Genomic DNA, 24,207 nt, shown 5'->3' on the forward strand with positions numbered 1-24,207 from the left:
GTGCTGACCAGGCTAATAATAAGGGGTGAAGTGCTACCGTAGTGTGGAGGAATGGAGCCTCCTCATTTGTTTAAATGTGAGAAAACACATACAGTGGGGCAAAAAAGTATTTAGTCAGCCACCAATTGTGCAAGTTCTCCCACTTAAAAATATGAGAGAGGCCTGTAATTTTCATCATAGGTACACTTCAACTATGACAGACAAAATGAGAAAAAAAATCCTGAAAATCACATTGTAGGATTTTTTATTTATTTATTTGGAAATTATGGTAGAAAATAAGTATTTGGTCAATAACAAAAGTTTATCTCAATACTTTGTTATATACCCTTTGTTGGCAATGACAGAGGTCAAACGTTTTCTGTAAGTCTTCACAAGGTTTTCACACACTGTTGCTGTTTTTTTGGCCCATTCCTCCATGCAGATCTCCTCTAGAGCAGTGATGTTTTGGGGCTGTTGCTGGGCAACGCGGACTTTCAACTCCCTCCAAAGATTTTCTATGGGGTTGAGATCTGGAGACTGGCTAGGCCACTCCAGGACCTGATGATAAAGAACCTGATGATAAAATGATAAAGAACTAGAGGCAAAGATTTTTGTAACCAACCCAAGATAGACCAGAGCTTGTTGTATCCAATGTGAGCAAAATAATCATAGGTGCAGAAAAAGCAAGGATGTGGGCAGAGCCAAGCACGAGCTAGTGAGATCCTATTGGGGCGTTCATTTATTAGCATATTTCCGTTAGGGAACGTGAAGTGCATGTGTTTAAATAACTCATTTCGCCCTTCCACTCATTCTAAACAATGACATTTTTTGAGATCAAATGTTTAATCGATGTGAAATATAGCAGAATGTTGGCTAAAATCCTTCTCGCTCCATCTTCTCCCCATGCCAGCCACTGGGCTTCCTCCCGTCACCATATTTGGTAGTGATGGGAAAGGTCAACTGGATGATTCACATTTATACATCCGGTGAAATATCTGGCTCATTGTTTATCTGTGGAGGAGGCCAGTCAGGGGGATAAAAATTCACTGTGTGTCTGCCTTGATGTTCATGAAACTCCACGGACCCCCTCTTGTGCAGTGGAATGCAGAACGATACTTGGTTACGCTGACACCGTTGTGCTGAGGACACCCAAACCAGAGTGGCCACAGCAAAGCCCAAGTAGCATGACTCTCTCTGGATGTTGCTGTAGCCCCGCTTGGGATATTTAGCCTGAATTGGCATTTGGTTGAAATGCAGGGCCCGTTCTAGTTCGGTAAGTAAAGGTGGGCAATTGGAAATGTCAATTAGGCAGATTAGGAGGTTATAATGCATTTAGGTTATCGTTTACTGAGATGCATGAATACACCACACCAAAAGCTTGATTTTATGGCTGTTTTAAAACAAATGTCCTGCAATTCTACGTAGATTTATGTTCACTACCTGGTCAATTGATTTGATGGCAGGGTAGTTCCACCTCAAAAAGCAAAGGAAAGAGGATTTAGACACCCACCATTACAGATTGTTCTGAAATCGTTTCTGTAGTTAGAAATAGATGAGATTAGAATTCCTGCAATTTTGTTGAAATATAATTTGATCTCTGCGAAATTCAGCTAATTGATTGCATCCAAATTGGCCATTTTAATTCATAGAATTCATATAACCTTTGATAAATATAGTACCTAACATACGATTTGGAACAACATTTCAAATCATCCTACTGTCCTGTAGGTTCAGTCCAACCCTAATTTAGGGTATCTGATTCAGCTAGTTAAAATCATGTTGCACAGCCAATTAGTAGAATCAGGTGTGTTAAATTAGGGTTGGACTGAAAATCCACAGGACAGTAGAACTCCATGAAGAGGGTTGGCCAGTCCTAAAGTATCTAAACATTTATTGTGTAACTCAATTATGTTACATTAAAATGCTAATATAGGTACCATTGACTTGCATTGGATTTGTGCCACAAATGCTGAAACGTTTGCATTTGAAACAGTGGCCAGGTAAACAAAACCAAAGCATGGGTTGCTGTCATACCTTGTCCATAGACTTTAAACCAATATCTTATTTTGGAATTTTGGTGACGTATTCCTTTCACATTAAGGGGATAGAAAACTAGTAGCATGAACAATACCATCTAGTTGTCAGAACCTTATAATATCAGGATGTACCTAACAACTTGTATGACTAATTTCTCTGAACGGGGGTGAAATACATCACCATATTCACTGATAATACATAACATCGGATGAAGAAGCAATACTTCAGCTCCATACTCCATACTATGTATCATAGAAAACTGATACTGTACAGTCGGGGCCAAAGGTTTTGAGAATGACACAAATATTCATTTCCACAAACTTTGCTACTTCAGTGTCTTTAGATATTTTTGTCAGATGTTACTATGGAATACTGAAATATAATTATAAGCATTTCATAAGTGTCAAAGGCTTTTATTGACAATTACATGAAGTATTATTACAAATCAAAGAGTCAATATTTGCAGTGTTGACCCTTTTTTTTCAAGACCTCTGCAATTCGCCCTGGCATGCTGTCAATTAACTTCTGGGCCACATCCTGATTGATGGCAGCCCATTCTTGCATAATCAATGCATGGAGTTTGTCAGAATTTGTGGGTTTTTGTTTGTCCACCCGCCTCTTGAGGATTGACCACAAGTTCTCAATGAGATTAGTGTCTGGGGAGTTTCCTGGCCATGGACCCAAAATATCAATGTTTTGTTCCCCGAGCCACTTAGTTATCACTTTTGCCTCATGGCAAGGTGCTCCATCATGCTGGAAAAGGCATTGTTCGTCACCAAACTGTTCCTGGATGGTTGAGAAGGGAGAAGTTGCTCTCGGAGGATGTGTTGGTACCATTCTTTATTCATGGCTTTCAATACAATGAAATACCTATAATTGCAATAAAGCTCTCCTCGCAAACAGTGCAATAATATTAAGCTAAATGTATTTGTATTTACATTAGGCTTTAGCCTACACATAGCTATACCACGTGCGATCATAAGATCCAGGAGCTGTCCTTTCAGCACAACGAATGACACTCCAATCACTTGAAATTACATTTCATCAAGATCTGTTGCCTAAGCCTAATAGTCATACTCATCCCTTATTATTATTATTATAATAATTATTATTATTATTACAAATCGAAGATTATCACTTCTCACAATGGTGCTTGTTTATTCAAGTTAGATCAAAGCGGAATCAATGTCTCGCAAGATCACATAATGATTAATTTGTATTTTATATAACAAAACCGAATATAATACCATAGCACAGTAGTGTCACGACTTCTGCCGAAGTTGTTCATTTTCCATTGGTTTTGTCTTGTCTTCCATCACACCTGGTTCCAATCCCATAAATTACATGTTGTGTATTTAACCCTCTGTTCCCCCTCATGTCCTTGTTGGTGATTGTTTATTGTAAGTGTATGTGTATGTCTGTACTGGTGTGCGTCGGGTTATGTTACCCATTGATTTTTATTATTATGTTTTCCGGTGGGTTTTTTGTAAATAAACTGCGCTGTTGGAAACAGTTATTTCTCTCCTGCGTCTGACTTCTCTGCCGCCAGTTAAACACCCTTACAAGTAGGCCTATAACATAACTATCATACCAAAAACATAATTTCTAGTGACATTTTAGGATGGTTAGCTGAAGCTGAATATTCCAAAAAATATATAATGCGCCAAAACATAACCCTCCTGCTGTGTTCCAGTCGAATTGGACGAATTTACTTCGTTAATTTAATCTGATTGTCATAAGGTTCCATGACTTTGTCCACACAGGGCATTTGAACACACAAAAAACATGTTGATGATTTTTATCTTGGGTGTTTTATTTAACTTTTGTACACCTGTGGTGTTCCCGTTAAAAATCAAATCAAATCAAAGTGTAACTCTAACCAATAGTGCAAAAAAGTTATTAGGTGAACAATAGGTAAGTAAAGAAATAAAACAACAGTAAAAAGACAGGCTATATACAGTAGCGAGGCTATAAAAGTAGCGAGGCTACATACAGACACCGGTTAGTCAGGATGATTGAGGTAGTATGTACATGTAGATATGGTTAAAGTGACTATGCATATATGATGAACAGCGAGTTGCAGTAGCATAAAAAGAGGTGTTGGCGGGACACAATGCAGATAGCACGGTTAGCCAATGTGCGGGAGCACTGGTTGGTCGGCACAATTGAGGTAGTATGTACATGAATGTAGAGTTAAAGTGACTATGCATATATGATAAACAGAGAGTAGCAGCAATGTAAAAAGAGGGGTTGGGTGGGGGCACACAATGCATATAGTCTGGGTAGCCATTTGATTACCTGTTCAGGAGTCTTATGGTTCGGGGGTAAAAAGTGTTGAGAAGCCTTTTGTCCTAGACTTGGCACTCCGGTATCCCTTGCCAAGCGGTAGTAGAGAGAACAGTCTATGACTGGGGTGGCTGGAGTATTTGAACATTTTTAGGGCCTTCCTCTGACACCGCCTGGTGTAGAGGTCCTGGATGGCAGGCAGCTTAGCCCCAGTGATGTACTGGGCCATACGCAATACCCTCTGTAGTGCCATGTGGTCAGAGGCCGAGCAATTGCCGTACCAGGCAGTGATGCAACCAGTCAGGAAGCTCTCGATGTTGCAGCTGTAGAACCTTTTGAGGATCTCTGGACCCATGCCAAATCTTTTTAGTTTCCTGAGGGGGAATAGGCTTTGTCGTGCCCTCTTCACGGCTGTCTTGGTGTGTTTGGACCATTCTAGTTTGTTGTTGATGTGGACACCAAGGAACTTGAAGCTCTCAACCTGCTCCACTACAGCCCCGTCGATATGAAGGGGGGGCGTGCTCGGTCCTCCTTTTCCTGTAGTCCACAATCATCTCCTTAGTCTTGGTTATGTTGAGGGATAGGTTGTTATTCTGGCACCACCCGGCAAGGTTTCTGACCTCCTCCCTATAGGCTGTCTCGTTGTTGTCGGTGATCAGGCCTACCACTGTTGTGTTGTCTGCAAACGTAATGATGGTGTTGGAGTCGTGCCTCGCCATGCAGTCGTGGGTGAACAGGGAACACAGGAGGGGACTGAGCACGCACCCCTGGGGAGCTCCAGTGTTGAGGATCAGCGTGGCAAATGTGTTGATACCTACCCTCACCATCCCGTCAGGAAGTCCAGGATCCAGTTGCAGAGGGAGGTGTTTAGTACCAGGATCCTTAGCTTAGTGATGAGCTTTGAGGGTACTATCGTGTTGAACGCTGAGCTGTAGTCAATGAATGTGGTGTACTCTTCAATGCCATCGGAAGAATCCCGGAACACGTACCAGTCTGTGATAGCAAAACAGTCCTGTAGTTCACAGCACAACAATGTGAGCCTGAAAGTGTCTTGTATGCTGCTGCATAAATTATGTAATATGCCAGGGAGATAAGTATACTCTAGCTAAAAAAGTAATACTAAATGTATGTTGTGTAGTAATCTGTTAGTAACCCTTGTGCCTCACCGTTTTACTTCGGGCAATTTTCCCCTCATGAATTTAGCCTACTGTTCTGACTTGGTAGTGCTACATGTTACCTATAGCCTGTTTTGGAGAAATGTAATCATCGACTTTAAGAGCTTTCATTGTCTGCTTACATGCCCTCTAGATTTATCCTGCAGTTCTGACTTGGTGTACAGGGAGAACACTGCAAGAACGGCCCATGTTCTGAATTCTATCGCTGTACATTTCAAAAGTGCTGAACAAATAGTTATATTGACTACGTACGTCCTAGCTCGCACAATAATGTCTTAATCTTATTGCCTCTTATCCACTTGTCGTCCCCTTTTGCCATAGTTTGTAAATCTCAATTTTCATTAGAAACCAAATTTGTTTAGTCAGCTATATCAGCTATGTTTTTTTAAAAGCCAGTAAATTAGTTTGAATAAACTGTTTTGCTGCCAGACAAGGCTCCGCTGATAGCCAGGTGAAGCAGTGTTAACCTCTACCGCTTCTCTCTCCCGGATCCGGGATCCTCCTCATAAAAAAAGCTGACTAGCATAGCCTAGCCTAACGCGACAGGGATATCATATAATATAATTTTCATGAAATCACAAGTCCAATACAGCAAATGAAAGATAAACATCTTGTGAATTCAGCCATCATTTCCGATTTTTAAAATGTTTTACAGCGAAAACACAATATGTATTTCTATTAGCTAACCACAATAGCAAAAGACTCAACCGCATATTTTCACCATTTTTCTATCGCATAGGTAGCTATCACAAAACTGACCAAATAGAGACATAATTAGTCACTAACCAAGAAACATGTTCATCAGATGACAGTCTTATAACATGTTATACAATAAATGTATGTTTTGTTCGAAAATTTGCATATTTGAGGTATAAATCTTAGTTTTACATTGCAGCTACCATCAAAAATATCACCAAAGCAGCCAGAATAATTACAGAGAGCAACGTGAAATACCTAAATACTCATCATAAAACATTTATGAAAAATACATGGTGTACAGCAAATGAAAGATAAACATCTTGTGAATCCAGCCAATATTTCAGATTTTTTAAAGTGTTTTACAGCGAAAACACAATATAGCATTATATTAGCTTACCACAATAGCCAAACACACAAATGCATTTATCAGCAGCAAAAGGTAGCGATCGCAAAAACCAGCAAAATATATAAAATTAATCACTAACCTTGACCAACTTCATCAGATGACAGTCTTATAACATCAGGTTATACAATACACTTATGTTTTGTTCGAAAATGTGCATATTTAGAGCTGCGACCCGTGGTTATACATTGTGAAAATGTAGCGTTGATTCCCCAGAATGTCAGGAGATATTTTGGACACTCACCTAATCTGACCAAAGAACTCATCATAAACTTTACTAAAAAATACATGTTGGACAGCAAATGAAAGTGCAACCGCCGTGTTAGATTTAAAAAAATAACTTTACCATAACAAACAGCTTACGTTATAGCGAGACAGCGCCCGCAAAAAGGGCGGAAAATAGAACTAAACATTTTTCACAGAAATACGAAATAACATCATAAATTGTTCCTACTTTTGCTGAGCTTCCATCAGAATCTTGTACAAGGAGTCCTTTGTCCAGAATAAATCGTTGTTTGGTTTTAGAATGTCCTTCTTTCCTGTCGAATTAGCAACCTTAGCTAGCCATGTGGCGCGAACATGCCCATCACTCTCCCGACGCAAAGAAAGGAAAATTCCAAAAGTCGCAATAAACGTTGAATAAACTGATACAACTCGGTTGAAAAAAACTACCTCATGATGTTTTTATCACATCTATCAAATAAAATCAGAGCCGGAGACATCCACCGTGTATACCGAACGCTTTTCAGAAGCCAATGTTGATGTCCTTCCTGCGCCTAGGTAGAGAAAGGAAATTGTGGTCACGTCATTCCAAGAGCTCTTGTTCGACCTCAGATCAAGCTAGACACCCCATTCCACCTTCCACTGCCTGTTGACATCTAGTGGAAGGCGTATGCAGTGCATGCAAATCCATAAATATAAGGCAATTCAATAGGCAGGCCCTGGAACATAGCATCATTTTCAGATTTTTCACTTCCTGTCAGGAAGTTTGCTGCAAAATGAGTTCTGTTTTACTCACAGATATAATTCAAACAGTTTTAGAAACTGGAGAGTGTTTCTATCCAATAGTAATAATATGCATATTGTACGATCTAGAATAGAGTACGAGGCCGTTTAAATTGGGCACGATTTTTTCCCAAAGTGAAAACAGCGCCCCCTATTAAGGAGAGGTTAAGGCCTGTTACCCCTCGGCTGAGCAATTGGAGGAGATTGAGCGCCACAAGGTCCTGGATATATTTGAAGAGGAAAGTGAGGAGATTTTTCTCAGATTCCCAGACCCAGAAGTCTCACGCCTTAAAACCTCTTGTCAATATGGGGGCGCTGTTTCCACTTTGGAAAAAATATTTTTTGATGAGGATGCTCCCGGATCCGGGATGGGTAGCAATGAAAGATTAAGGCCTGTAACCCCTCAGCTGAGGAGCGTGAGCTCCAAAAAGTCATGCATATTTTTGTAGAGGAAAGTGATGAGGAGACCTTTCTCGGTTTCCCCGACCAAGATGTGCCTTCCAGGGCAATGGTCGGCTTTTTCCAGGGGAGGGGGTGTGTGACGGCCCTGAATTTTTCTGAACCGTCTCAGTGCTTCTCTTTCCAATAGGGCGCTTCCCCTTTAATTCCCAATTAAATACCCAGTATCTGCTGCGCAAAAGTTGGGTTGTGACGTGAATGAGGATGTGTTCAACCCTCAGTTCCGAAGCATCTTTATTCCGTTTGTTTTGTTGCCTTTAAAAGTGTGTTTTGTAGCCTAATAGCAAGTTTATCCAGGATCGGATCCACTCTTTGCTTCTGTTGGACTACACCTCTCTGTTGTTCTTCGTGGCCTTTCTCCGCTGGAGATCTGTTGGCGGATTGGATTGTCTGACTGACCGACTGACGTGGTGTGATGTATACCGTGAGGATTTATGTAGATGTAGTTGAGGACTTATTAAGAGTTGATACGCTTGATGGTTGTGTGGTCAAATAATTGGTATTTTGATTGTATGATTTGATACTGGGTCTTACACTACACTTGTATGAATGGACAAACATTGCGTGACTAAGGTCACTTGAGCTCCCTGAACTTCTTTACCGGGCTGGACTCTTTTTAGGCCCGAGGTACAGGACATTTCTGGAAGAACCAGAGCTCATTATTTGTTATATTGTTATGTGTGTGTGATCATTTATGTTGGTAATACAACCCACGCAAAAGAAGAGTTGTTTTTGAACTTCTTTCCAATGTTTTAAGGGTTTATGAAAAGTGTATTTCCATCCTGACTTTTACATACGTCCTTTGTATTGGTGTAGACTTGACGGACCAGATGGGACTCATTCCCCCCAAACCAAAAGGAGGAACCAATGTTTTCTCTGGTAGGCACAACCTACCTGGCACCCCTATAAACAATAACCTCGTGGATGTCAATTAAGGCAGCCACCCGCACCTCTCTGATTCAGAGGGGTTGGGTTAAATGCGGAAGACACATTTCAGTTGAAAGCATTCAGTTGTACAACTGACTAGGTATCCCCCTTTCCCCTTTCTTCACAGGAGTATTGCTCAGAGACCAGAGTGGCTGAGATCAGAGGCAACGCCACCAACTCCATAATGTACAAGAAATACAGATCAGACTGAACAGGATGTAAGAGCTTCATGTGTGTGTGTGTGTGTGTGTGTGTGTGTGTGTGTGTGTGTGTGTGTGTGTGTGTGTGTGTGTGTGTGTGTGCTCTTGTGTGTGTCTGTGTCTGTGCAGGAGTTTGCGTGTTGAAAGCGGGTTTGGAGGGGTACATACATACCAAAGCACCGGAGGCGGTCTCAGGTGGAATGTCCAGATTTCAAGGCACAAACTGGAATTTACTGTCAAGATTTCTGCTTCACACCTGATAAGGCTGGCTTAGTCCCCTAGAGGAGGTGTTTCCTTCTATCCAGTAGAGCCTCCTCTGTTCTTACCAAACCCTCCTGGAGCAAACCCTTCTATTACACTAGCATGACACCATCTCAGGGGCATACATCTTATCTCTTTTATATTTTTTATGTTTTCCATGTTTAATTTCATTTGATTGTGTGCAGGCGGTGGAACCTATGGTGCTCTTTGTTTTGGCTGTCAAGGTTTCTGATTCAAGCAGCGTTCAGCTCATCCAAGTTTACAGGGATAGGTAACGCAGACAGCACTCAGACATAGATTGCAGTGTTAGGTTCTTTTTTTCCCAGAGTAAATAACCCACGGACACTAGAGAAACTTTAACCAAGTTTCGTCCAAATAAATGTAATCTTGCTTTAGCAATTCTCTCTCGCTGTATCCCAATGACAATTAAAACATTGTATCAATCATCCATCCCCATTTTAGATAGACTGACTTCAGTGCTTACTTTGCGTCTAGTAATTCCAGTTTATCAACTTGGCACACATCATCCCTGTTAGAACATACATTTATGAACAACCTTTTATTGCCAGTCATAACTCTTCTCGTTACAGCCCCCCCCTTTGTCTCTGTTTTCCTGTCACGAGTGGCCTGGTAAAGAAAGGTCAGTATCTCAATGCATTCTTAGTCTAAATATTTAGCAGGGCGTATACCACTCCCCCCCTTTCCTTCACCTGGCACATTCTAGCGTGTCTTCTTCAGATATTGTTTACAGTTCATTTTCCCAATGGCACATGTAACTTTTGCCTGTCACATTTCATTTCCCTTGATAATGTCCCAATTTTAATATCCAAGTAGATACCTCCAACCCTCCCATGTACATGAATCTCTCACCTGAGCTTGTTCTCTCTCTCCACGCTCACTCCACACGCGCTCTCAGCACTCCGGCCCTGGTTTATGGCTCGGACTCAAATAGGAGTGGTAAAAGTCACTGTCTCTCATTACACGCCTGTGTCGCTCTTTCTTCAGCCGGTTAGGGAGGCTTTTGAGGTTTACACACACTGTCTATGGTCAAATTATTTCTACCATGCATTAACCTGTCTAGGACTGGGGTTCCGCTAGCGGAACGTTTCAAAAAAATTGGCGAAATGACATTATTATAAATATTTAACTTCAATTAAATCAGAAGTGCAATACACCAATTGAAAGCTATACCTCTTGTTAATCTAGCCACCATGTCCGATTTCGAAAAGCTTCACTGCAAAAGCGATTATCGATCAGTAAACAACACATTAGGTACAGTTACAGCAAAGTAGATTAGTCACGAAAGTCAGAAATAGCAATAAAATTCATCAATTACCTTTGTAAATCTTCTTTTTTGGCAATACTAAAGGTCACGACGAAACAATGAAGTGGCGTTTTGTTCGATATAATCAATTTTTATAGCCTAACACGAAACATTTTGTAAACGGCCTGTGTGGAAAATTCAGTGTCCTTCAACTTTGGACGTAACATTCAATGTAATTACTCACTCTAAACGGACGTTTATCGAGTCATGTTCGGTTTCATTGCAATCCTCTGTTTGTTAGTAAAACAACCAAACTTCATGGTTCTTTTCCCGGGACATATTGACCGAAAGGAACTGATTTGAACACACCAAACAACGACATCATTGCGCACCAATGATATGACCTGTTCTTCGTTGATTGACTGTATTTCGGACCGATGACCACTGATCTTCTTGAAATCTAGCTGGGTAGATAGCCAATGAACTGAGGTAAATGGGAACATGTAATGGTTCGACCCGGGAAGACTAGCCTTTGTTGGAAACTCATGTGTACACACAGCTATTCGCCATTGAAAATTCTACAAGAACTATCCACGCAGGTTACGCGCAACATTTCAGTTTTTTTAGAGCATTTTCAGAGCGGAATAATGGCAAATAAATCAGTGAAATCGAAGACGAAGACCAAATACACAGATCTACACAACATAATTGACGAAATAGATAGAGATAGTGAAAGTGAACACCAAAATGAATCGGAAAGTGAGAATTCCTTTGATTCTGAATTTAAAGAAATGTTCCTCTACGGGGAAGACGCTGTTTTGTATCGGTGAGTAACGCTGTTTGAAATTAATAATATCAAATATTATTCATTTGAGTTGTTTGAGATATTTGTATTTTATTTGCCTTATATAAAAATATGACTAGGACATGAAATATAAAGTACACATAAGTATATTGAAATGTAGAAAGTACATATTGCTCTACATTGTGGGTGTATGTCTGTGCCTGTGTCTGTGCCTGTGTGTCTGTATAATTATTACATCTTTTTTTACATGTATTTTATATCTAAAATGGAATGGACAACACCTCACCATAGTCACTTACTGTATATATAATCTGTGTCTGTGTAATTATTACATCTTTTTTTACATGTATTTTATATCTAAAATGGAATGGACAACACCTCACCATAGTCACTTACTGTATATATAATCTGTGTCTGTGTCTTTATTTCACAGTCCCAGCGATTCTGATTGGCAGCCAAGGTGCAAATCCCCCACTGAAGCTGGTCCATCCAGCTGGACCCCTGCTGTTTCCGGCACCACACCTACCCCCGCCCAGCCATCAAGGGGTGGTAAGCCGGCGGCAAAGAAGCGGAGGAAGGGCAGCGTGGAACCGTCCAGAGCGTCCAGCGTGGAACCTGCCAGAGCGGAGGAGGACCGTTGGCACTCTGTTCTGGAGGAGGATGTGGCCCCACCACCTCCAATTTTCCGACCAAAAAGGCAAGTAGGCCCTCAATTGGACCTAACTTCCAAGTACAGCCCCATGCAACTTTTCCAGTTGTTTTTCACCTCGGCAGTTGTTGATACCCTGGTGATGAGCACGAATAAGTATGGCGCTAAGAAGCAGGAAGGCAAGACAGAGACATGGAAGGCCATTTCCATGTCAGATCTGTTTCGCTACCTTTCTATGGTCATCTACATGGGTCTTGTAAAGCTTAAAACCCTGAAAGACTACTGGAAAACTGCACCCCTCTATCAACTGCCTTTCCCCTCAACGGTCATGTCTTGCAAAAGGTTTCTGACAATTTCACGGGCGCTTCACATCAGTGACCCAGAAGTTGATAAGGACAACGAGACGAAACGAGGCACGGCAGGGTTTGATAAGCTCTGCAAGATRWAACCTCTCTACCACGATATCYTTGAGGCKTGCAAGACTTATTTTRAGCCCGCCCAGAACCTTTCCATAGATGAGAGAATGGTAGCCTCAAAGGCCAGAATTGGCCTAAAACAGTACATGCGTAACAAACCGACAAAATGGGGTTACAAACTGTTTGTTTTGGCCGATTCTGCGTGTGCATACACGTGCAATTTTTTTGTCTATGAGGGGAAGAACAGTTGTGCGAGCGGTAAGGGACTTAGCTATGACTCCGTTATGCAGTTGTTAGATTTCCAGCTGCTAGGGAAGGGCTACAAACTATTTGTAGACAACTTCTACACAAGCCCTACCCTGTTCACAGACCTGAGGAAGCTGGAGATGTGGGCCTGTGGCACCATTCGGACCAACAGAGTGGGCTTTCCAAAAACCAGGGTGAARGACATGCCTAAGCGGGCTGAGCGGGGTACCATGAGATGGATCCGTGAAGATGGCCTGCTCTTTTTGAAGTGGATGGACACCAGAGAGGTGGTCATGTGCTCCACTATTCACAAGTCCTTCGGTGGGGATCACGTTGTTCGACGTTTGAAAGGTCCTACAGGCGCTTGAACCACCAAAAATGTCCCCATTCCAGCTGCTGTGAAGGATTACAACAAGAGCTTGGGAGGTGTAGACCTATCGGATGCGCTGATAGGCTACTATAATGTTCTTCACAAGACCATGAAATGGTACAAGACTTTGTTTTATCATTTTATTGACATTGCTGTGGTGAATTCCTTCATCCTCCAGAAGGAAATGGCCAAGAGCTGTGGACAGCCCCCCATCTCACAGCTAGCCTTCAAGGAGCTGCTCATCCAGGAGCTTGCTAGCTACAGCAAGAACACTGTAGCACCTTCTGTCCCCTCTACCTCTGTCCCTTCTGCTCCAACCAGRGGTACGCACATGCTGAAATTCATCATTGCAGGCAGGAATGTGCCTCAGGGAAAAAAGGGCTCAGTAGGGCGGCTTCGTTGTGCCCTGTGCCATAAGAAGTCCCCTGTCACCTGCACCACCTGTTCTGTGACCCTCTGTTTCACACCAGAGAGAGACTGCTATGGGCTATGGCATCAGGAGCGCAACATTGTGTAGAGGACTGAGAATCTTCACATGATTGAACATTGAAGTGTAAATAGTTACCCTTGTTATTATAATTTTTTTTAAATATCCATTTTTTTTCTTGAATTTGTCATATATATATATGTTTTGGGGTATGTTAGAATAATTGTTTTGTATTTTGTATATAGTTATTTGTATCAATGTACCAATTCGGCCACTTGGGTACATTTGGGAGACTTGTGACGGACACCTGGGTGACTTCATGCTCAATGGCATGTACCTCACTCATTCCTGAAGGTATCTATCTGAAACTTTGGTCAAATACTGTTGCCTACTTATGTTCTGATTTGAAATGATCCCCAGTATCATAACTGAATGTTTGGCCTTTCTTGTTGATTTTAAAGATGCAACAACAGTAAAAGAACAAAAAACGTCTGTTGATTTCCTTGTATTTTCTTCTACCAGATCTATTATGTTATATTCTCCTACATTCAATTTACATTTACATTTTAAGTCATTTAGCAGACGCTCTTATCCAGAGCGACTTACAAATTGGAAAGCTCATACATATTCATCCTGGTCCCCCCGTGGGGAATGAACCCACAACCCTGGCGTTGCAAGCGCCATGCTCTACCAACTGAGCCACACGGGACCAATTCACATTTACACAAACTTCAGAGTGTTTCCTTTCAAATGATACCAAGAATATGCATATCCTTCCTTCTAGGCCTGAGCTACAAGCAGTTAGATTAGGGTATGTTTTCAGGCAGAAATTGAGAAAATGGGGAGGGCTATCCCTAACAAGTTTTAAGACACGATCTGACATCACCTTCCATGATAACCTCAAAAAAGCAGAGATCATAACAACAGTTAAGTTCATTACATTTCAGTTTCAGGAAACCAGACAAACATTGACCATATGACAAATTATGACAACCTTTTCTTAATAACATCTCTAAGACAAATGTCAAAAAACATAACATAATGTTACATCTAAAAAAACATCTTCTAAATTAGTCCATACTCCCTTTTTCTACTGGCGACCTCTAGGAAGAGTTACCAGATCATGAAGATAGCACCCTAACCCCTCACAGAATTCCCACTCCAGGATCCCAATCTGGTGAAATTTGTGTCAAAACAAAAACTCAACATTAAATCAGCAATACATATATCACAATCCATTTGAAGTTATTGTCATCCCTTATTAACATATATTGTCCTTTCTATATACAGCCTGAACACAGTATCACTGTATAAGTACCCCAAAGACCAGGACCTCAGGGAACTGGTAATATACCCCTTTCAAACACGTGATTAAACAAAAACATGTTAAATAAAGAATTAATAGATTCGTATAACTAATCAACTTAGAATTGCAACTCTTTATAACTCCCTACAGAAAAAATAATAATCTCCTAATGTAATGGTACAATTTGGACAGAGAATGGTGTTTCTCATGAATTATATAATGAAATCCCCCTGTCTATTTAATTCCTAATGAAGTTGATTATTCTTCATTATGTAACGGGTGACGTCGGAAGGAAGAGACCAAGGCGCAGCGTTCTTAGAGTTCCACATAATTTAATCAGGAAGTGAAACTAAAACAGGACAAAACAATAAAGAATACAACGACCGAACAGCTTCGATGTGCAAACTCCCTGCACGCAAACTCCCTGCACGCAAACTCCCTGCACACAAACAAAGAACACTTAACAAACGAAACACCAACATAGTGCTCACAGACAACTAAACATAGACAACTACCCACCAAACCAACATGGAAAATGGCAACCTAAATAGGCTCCCCAATCAGAGACAACGATAAACAGCTGTCTGATTGGGAACCCACTCAGGCCACCATAAACCTACAACCCCTAGACAATACAAAATCCCCATATATAACAAAAAACCCTAGACAAGACAAAACCCCTAGACAATACAAAAACTAAACAAACCACCCCTTGTCACACCCTGACCTAACCAAATAATAAAGAAAGCAAATACAACTAAAGTCAGGGCGTGACACATTAGGAATTTTTAATATTCAGGGCTTTCGACACCATTAAAATGTTTCCTCTCCCTTTCTTTCCCTGTCCTTCGGAAACCATTTAAATACCTGTTCAAACATTTCATCCTCCTGCATACCCATTTTAACTGAATTGAAAAGACCCCATCCAATAAATCCCACAACGCGGCGATAGTATCTCTCCATCGTGTCTAACGATTCACTGGTCTCCTTCTCCCCATGTGGTTCTCCATAACCATCATACCACATAAAAAAATGAAAAGTTCATTTTAAGTTTGGCAATCCCAATGCTGGCGCTTGACCCAATTGCTTCTTCAACTCGACAAATGCTTCCTCATACTCTTGATTCCACTGTCACATAATCTGCTATTGTTCATCACCCCAACAGGGCACAGAACTAACCTCCCATTCACACACACACACRTTTATGGCTACTACAWKMWTGTAGTASRRWTAWYYSTACTACAWKMWTGTAGTAGCCATAAAYGTGTGTGTGTGTGAATGGGAGGTTAGTTCTGTGCCCTGTTGGGGTGATGAACAATAGCAGATTATGTGACAGTGGAATCAAGAGTATGAGGAAGCATTTGTCGAGTTGAAGAAGCAATTGGGTTTGCTTCTTCAACATAGTTCAACATAGTTGTAGTAGCCATAAAAGTGTGTGTGTGTGAATGGGAGGTTAGTTCTGTGCCCTGTTGGGGTGATGAACAATAGCAGATTATGCTAGTGGCTCTCACCCCGTTATAGTTTATGCAGGGAACCAACCCCGCGGGAATTTACCCCCTAGGACTTACCCTTCGCAGGTTCCAACCTGCGCGGGCTTACCTTCTGGGACTCAACCTATATTAATAGTAATCACAGGTATTAATCCACTGGGATTTACTATTGACTTTATAGTACTAGCAGGAACCAACCTACTAGGGCGTTACCCCATACGACTTACCTTACAGCTGTAATTCAGACAGCAAATCATTTCTCTACATCACAGTTATAAGCATCCTACTTAAGACATGCCTTCTCTCCAATCCTTACATCTTATGGTTCAATAGAAAGAAGGTAACAGGATACCAAACCCGTATTACTCCCTTAAGGGAATCTATATTTCAATTGTGATTGCATGATTATAAATATTTTTTGTAATATTTTTGCATTTGGTGCCCTGCAATTCTAGCGGTGGTTCAGGAAAGTGATCCCGTAAAAGGGATCCATGTTTGCACTCACGAGACTCCCAGTTACACAACAAATGTTATTTTTGTTCGATAAATATTACTTTTATCACAAAAAAACGCCATTTGGGTTCCGCGTTATGTTCAGAAAACCAAAGCCTTGTTCCATTAGACAAATTCCAAAAAGTATCCGTACTGTTCGTAGAAACATGTAAAATGTTTTTTATAATCCTCAGGTTGTTTTTAACAAACGTAATCGATAATATTTAAACCGGACCATAACCTATTCATTAAGAGACAAAAGGAAAATGGAGAGCTCCTCTCGCGCATGCAGGAACTATTTGGAGGACACCTGACTACTTTTGAAAGATTTCGTTCATTTTTCAAAATAAAAGCCTGAAACTATGTCTAAAGCCTGGTCACAGCCTGAGGAAGCCATTGGAAAAGGAATCTGGTTGATACCCCTTTAAATGGAAGAAAGACGGTCCAGGAAACACAGATTTTTTTTATTTTTTTTAAATATCACTTACGGGTTATATTTTCTAGGTTTTCGTCTGCAGAATACGTTTTGTTATACTCACAGACAATATTTTGACAGTTTTGGAAACGTTGGAGTGTTTTCTATCCTAATCTGTAAATTATATGCATATTCTACGATCTGGGCCAGAGAAAATGTCCGTTTACCTTGGGAATGTTAATTTAAGAAGAAAAACAATTTTGACCCCTAGCGTCAAGAGGTTAATTCTATGCTTCTTTCCTTTCATTTATTTAATATCTCAATGTTCAAAATGTTGAATCCAACAGCTGAAACACACACACTATTACTCAAACCTCGCTGGATAGCGAATGCTTCTTTCCTCTGGCAAAGGCAAATATGCAAACGTGAAATAGCACTCTATTGTTTTAGGGCAAGCAGTCAAGAGAAAAAAATGTAAAGTACAAAATGTGGGATGTGAAATATATATAAATAGACATTATTACTTCACCTACAGGTTTGCAAGGGTGAGTGACAATGTAATATTACAAGGTCTTTAACATCTGAGCTTCCATTCAAGTATTTCAACATTTCACTAAAGCTGAGGCAGTTGACTCGCAATCAGAATAATCATGGGCTGTTATTTCAGAGACTCTCAGAGGCGTGGGCACAGGAGAGGGAGAGAGAGAGCAAAAAAGTGAGGGGTTACAACGAGAATGGAAAATGGAGTGGTGTGAGATATGGAGGAGAGGGAATGAAAGCGTCTCGTCTCTCGCCGGGCTTTGGCAGATGAGTATGTCCAGTCCTATTACAGTCACACAGTGTGGTTCTCAGGTTGGTGAGGTGATAATGAATGTCTGGTGTCTGGCCTTTCTCTCTCTCTGGCCTCCCCCATCCTCTCTATCGCTCTCTCTGGCCTTAAAATGATCAGTATCGTTGGCCTCTGTTGATGTCCCCTTTCGCCTCACTCTCTCTTTCTCTCTTCGCCCTCTACACTTTGCATTTGGCCTCTCAGCCTGCAGCAGTCTACAGTTGTGTCGGCGCTCTCTCTATTTCCCACTCCCACTCTCATCCTCTATCCCTCTTTCTCCTTTCTGTCCTCTCTCTACTGCATTCTTGTAGTGTAGCAGCATGACGCATCCGGTTGACTTTGTCTCCGTGGGGGTATATCTCCTCTCGGCACTGCTACTCTCTCTGAGATATGCTTAATCTCTAAAAGGCTTCTGTATCAGTTGTCAGTTGTGTTGGTTCCATCTTGTTAAAGCCTCAGGACCTGTAACCTGACGATCTCTGTTGTTTCTGCTACCTGCCAAGGCCACATTAAGCAGCTTCTGTCTCTTCAATCTGGCCTTGAGTCTGATTCACCGAGCTTGTCAAACCTCTGTTGATTGTGAATTGGGTCCAGTGTGTCTGATGCTCATCTGAGCAGATGGCAGGATCACAGCTAGCTGCACATCTCAGCTGCGGAAACTCAGAATACTCACTTGCACTAATAGACCACTTGTGATTGTGTAAAAGTCTAGAGGAATTTGCCACACTTCAGTCTGCATTTGCTGTGTTGAGCAAACACTAGTCAAATATCTCAACTCCTCCACGGAGTTGAGCATAGACCAGAGACATCCGACTCTTTCGAGTTGCTATGCAGTCGATACTTAAAAAAACATAACTTTTTAGACCCTTACTGTATACCTATGTTTGTCCTCTCTTGTTGCGTGCTTTCTATGTTTGCTGAAATCCATACTTTTTATTGAGTATTTGGAGAATGGGTGATGGGAGATTCAATTTGCACGTTAGAGTTGCCATCTTAGAGGAACAGACCTTTTTTTAATCTTTCAGCTGCATAGCGACTCAAAGGAGTTGTAGGTTCATTTAAAAAAAACTCTAGTCTGTGCTTAAGTTGAAGTACTTGGCAAATCAAACACAAACATTTTCATTTGTCTTCCTCTCCCTTCTCTTTTTTGGGGTAAATGCGTGTTTGGTGGTGAATTTGAGCACACCCAGCTAGCACATTTGGTTTCTTGGAAGTTGTGGGAATGTATATTTTTGGTTTCACATTGGTTGTGGGAACAAAGCCGTACGTTTCCTGACCAGTAAAACTGGACGTTCTTTAACACTGCTAGCTTATACTTAACTTTGTTGAACTCCAAGCACAGATAGGACATATGGAAATGAATTTCCTTAGGCATTAATCTTGCAAAAGTATTTATTTTTTATTGTGACACGGCATCAGTGAGGTAACCTACGAAGCAACCTAGATCTACTCAGGGTTTTCTAAAGCTAACCAGCTTAATTTATCTTCACATTCCAGCTCAGGCTTCATCTGTACTATGACAGTGGATATTGGTCGTCCTTCTGCCGCTAACTCTAGCAGGCTTGTGACTGTGTGTGCATGTCGCACATGGCTAGTCGAACGCTGAACTCTTCATTAAGATCATGCTGAAACATCAATCCATGGGCGAGTCAATGCCACATTTTCATTTGTGCCGAAATCAAAATGAATCTTGCAAATTCAGCAGGCTATGGTGTGAAATAGGCTTTTAGAAGTACCGTCTTTATACTATTACTTATCATTGATGCCGTCTTTGGTGTGCTTATCAATTAACGCACAAACACCTTTTTCCTACTCTTATTGCTCCTTCTATCTGTGGAACAGCTTGTTTCATTGTGACCATTGTGACCATAGACATAAAACCCATAAACCTCTAACCCTGGACATTTTACTGTTGAACTCATGGGTACACTAGCATAGGCTGGCAGTCTTGACTTGAATGGGAACTGCCATCTATGGATTATATGTCTATGTTTGGTTGGGGCTGTCAGTTTGCCTTTCGTAATTTTCAAAATGCAATTGAGAGAACAGTTTGGAAAGCAAATGCGATCATTACTAAATCAACTGAAATGTCATATTCCCGGTGTCTTTGACGCCCGCCGTTTGGTGCGATGCAGACCAGGTGGAGAGTGTGGTGAAACAGAGAAGACACTGAGTTTAATGCAGAGTCATTAGCTGACAAAGTCAGGTTAGGATGTGTCAGTGAGAGCTTTTGTCCTGAACCCATTACAATGTTTTATGTGCCAAGCTCATGGTCATGTTGCAGCAGTGTGTAGGTGAGAGATTCCTAGATATGAGTAGTAGTAGAGGAATATGGGGATCCCAGTGAGTAGGCCGAGGCCAATAGAGAGTGATTGGAAAAACAGTAAATCCCAGAAAATAGATGTTATGGTAGTAGCTACAAAGGAGTACTTAGGTGTATGAGATTTTACTGTAGAAGAGTTACAAGGTGTGTTGGTTGATAGTGTCCTGTCCTCACAGGCTGCTGGCCTGGTGTAGAATCAGATAGCGCCAAGTAGTGGAATAGTGGTGAGGTTTTAATGGGTGTAGGGTTAGTTGGTAGGGCAATTTTTTCTTCCCTTTTCGCCATTCTTTTTTCCCCTTTCCTTTTTGTGTCACAAATTGTAATTAATTCACACTCCAGAACAGTAGGCTGATACACAGCCCACACAGTAGGTGGCAGCAATTAAATAAAATCAAATTTATTTATATAGCCCTTATAGCTGATATCTCAAAGTGCTGTACAGAAACCCAGCCTAAAACCCCAAACAGCAAGCAATGCAGGTGTAGAAGCACGGTGGCTAGGAAAAACTCTCTAGAAAGGCCAAAACCTAGGAAGAAACCAAGAGGAACCAGGCTATGAGGGGTGGCCAGTCCTCTTCTGGCTGTGCCGGGTGGAGATTATAACAGAACATGGCCAAGATGTTCAAATGTTCATAAATGACCAGCATGGTAAAATAATAATAATCACAGTAGTTGTCGATGGTGCAGCAAGTCAGCACCTCAGGAGTAAATGTCAGTTGGCTTTTCATAGCCGATCATTAAGAGTATCTCTACCGCTCCTGCTGTCTCTAGAGAGTTGAAAACAGCAGGTCTGGGACAGGTAGCACGTCCGGTGAACAGGTCAGGGTTCCATAGCCGCAGGCAGAACAGTTGAAACTGGAGCAGCAGCACGGCCAGGTGGACTGGGGACAGCAAGGAGTCATCATGCCAGGTAGTCCTGAGGCATGGTCCTAGGGCTCAGGTCCTCCGAGAGAGAGAGAGAATTAGAGAGAGCATACTTAAATTCACACAGGACACTGGATAAGACAGAAGTACTCCAGATATAACAAACTGACCCTAGCCCCCCGACACAAACTAATGCAGCATAAATACTGGAGGCTGAGACAGGAGGGGTCAGGAGACACTGTGGCCCCATCCGATGATACCCCCGGACAGGGCCAAACAGGAAGGATATAACCCCACCCACTTTGCAAAAGCACAGCCCCCACACCACTAGAGAGATATCTTCAACCACCAACTAACCATCCTGAGACAACGCCGGGTATAGCCCACAAAGATTTCCGCCACGGCACAACCCAAGGGGGGCGCCAACCCAGACAGGAAGATCACGTCAGTGACTCAACACACTCAAGTGACGCACCCCTCCTAGGGACGGCATGAAAGAGCGCCAGTGACTCAGCCCCTGTAATAGGGTTGGAGGCAGAGAATCCCAGTGGAGAGAGGGGAACCGGCCAGGCAGAGACAGCAAGGGCGGTTCGTTGCTCCAGAGCCTTTCCGTTCACCTGGGCCAGACCACACTCAATCATATGACCCACTGAAGAGATGAGTCTTCAGTAAAGACTTAAACTTTGAAACCGAGTCTGCGTCTCTCACATGGGTAGTGTCGTGTCTTTGACTATGCCAGATTGATTGCTATGACATGCTATTCTATAAAATAATTTCTCCGGTATCAATATTACCTGATTGAACTAACCATGTAAATATTAATTAACTAGAGAGGGACACCACGAAATAATATTTATAGAGCTGTTATCTTTCGAATAAACTCTTAAAGATTTTGTAATATTTTACTAAATAACAGTCACATTAATCGTAATTTTATTCAGTCTCATCTGAAAGTTGTAAGTCCTTGATTGTCTGCAAGAATCCTGGCTAACAAGTTGAATCAGCAATACAAAATTGGGTTTAATTATTTATTTACTAAATACCTAACTAATCACACAGAATCACACATATACAATTAAATCATAACTTGATCACAAATTACGTCATACAGAAAACGTCCCTAGCGGGCGGAATAGATATGACAGCTTGTTACACAAAGGGAAGGGGCGGGATTTTAGTGAAAGAGCGGGAGATTCGGAACATAGGCGAGCTGTGCTCTCGTAAATCAGTATTTGGTGCATTCTAAATTACCGCCCATTTAAGAAAGAAAATGCAATACATATTTACTCTGAGCTGRGCTTCAGTAGGTTGGTGGTAGATGGAAGACCGTATCGCCAACCCGAGTCCTCTGTCCTTTGGAGGATGTCTCTGGTCTCTGGTAGTCACGGGATACTTTGTAGTACCGTTGTGTGTGGAAGACGGGATACTCGGACTGTCCTTCCTAACCTGCGTTTGTAGCAGCTGTTGCCAACTCAACGGCTAGGAGATATCACTTCTGTAGTGAACACGAGTTCAAAGTTCATACCATTCACAATCAAAGTCCATGCTGATGTTGGCCTAGTTCTGTAGTTATTGTCTGAACCATCTTGACATCGGATCGTCATCCAAAATGTGCCCGGAACAGGATGTTACCTTTTTGTCACTGGCTTTATATAGTGGAGGTAGAGGGGTGTGTCTGAAAAGTTTATAACCCATGCCTCTTCACAGGGGCGGGCCACTGTGAGCAGAGGAAAACTTATGAAAGCACAGATCTCTCATTTGGAAGCTAAAATTACATTTCACCTCTTCACAAATAATGTCATATTCAAACATTTCAATTAAACAACAATTCCATGTGAATCCGATACCTCTGACGTTTAGACTTTTCACAGTAGAGTTTGTCATTCTATCATTGATGAGAATGTGTCAGCGGGCAACCGAACTGACATAATATACCTTAAGTACCACCGCATATGTTCAGTTGGTTGGATTGCCAGAATATAGTTCATTTCCCCCCAACTTCTGATGTTACCCAGAATCTCTATGTTAACCCATGGGTTTCCTTATGTCACATCAGTTATAGTGGGGAGAGAGAAAAAGGGGGAAGGAGGTATTTATGACTGTCGTAAACCTACCCCCAACCCAACGTCATGACAGTAGGCAAACCATTCCATAAAAATGGAGATCTATAGGAGAAAGCCCTGCCTCCAGCTGTTTGCTTAGAAATTCTAGGGACAATTAGGAGGCCTGCGTCTTGTGAGCGTAGCGTACGTGTAGGTATGTACGGCAGGACCAAATCGGAAAGATAGGTAGGAGCAAGCCCATGTAATGCTTTGTAGGTTAGCAGTAAAACCTTGACATCAGCCCTTGCCTTAACAGGAAGCCAGTGTAGGGAGGCTAGCACTGGAGTAATATGATCAAATGTTTTGGTTCTAGTCAGGATTCTAGCAGACGTATTTAGCACTAACTGAAGTTTATTTAGTGCTTTATCCGGGTAGCCGGAAAGTAGAGCATTGCAGTAGTCTAACCTAGAAGTAACAAAAGCATGGATACATTTTTCTGCATAATTTTTGGACAAAGTTTCTGATTTTTGCAATGTTACGTAGATGGAAAAAAGCTGTCCTTGAAACAGGATGTGTTTCTAGAGAGATCAGGGTCCAGAGTAACACCGAGGTCCTCACAGTTTAATTTGTGAATTTACAACCATCAAGATTAATTGTCAGATTCAACAGAAGATCTCTTTGTTTCTTGGGAACTAGAACAAGCATCTCTGTTTTGTCCGAGTTTAAAAGTAGAACGTTTTCAGCCATCCACTTCCTTATGTCAAACACAGGCTTCTAGCGAGGGCAATTTTAGGGCTTCACCATGTTTCATTGAAATGTACAGCTGTGTGTCATCCGCA

General features: G+C 41.6%; 1 protein-coding gene across 1 annotated transcript in view; it reads left to right on the top strand.

Moving 5' to 3' along the window:
• LOC139024947 (piggyBac transposable element-derived protein 4-like) overlaps positions 1-13,179 on the top strand; it is a 61,054-nt gene extending 47,875 nt beyond the window's left edge. The window contains exons 2-3 of the mRNA XM_070439944.1: positions 9,098-9,156; positions 11,934-13,179. Coding sequence (XP_070296045.1) covers positions 9,098-9,156; positions 11,934-13,179 — 1,305 coding nt within the window. The remainder of the gene's footprint in view (positions 1-9,097; positions 9,157-11,933) is intronic.
• Positions 13,180-24,207: the final 11,028 nt, after the last annotated feature.

Source organism: Salvelinus sp. IW2-2015, unplaced genomic scaffold, assembly GCF_002910315.2.
Source record: "Salvelinus sp. IW2-2015 unplaced genomic scaffold, ASM291031v2 Un_scaffold2056, whole genome shotgun sequence".
Classification (NCBI taxonomy): Eukaryota; Metazoa; Chordata; class Actinopteri; order Salmoniformes; family Salmonidae; genus Salvelinus; species Salvelinus sp. IW2-2015.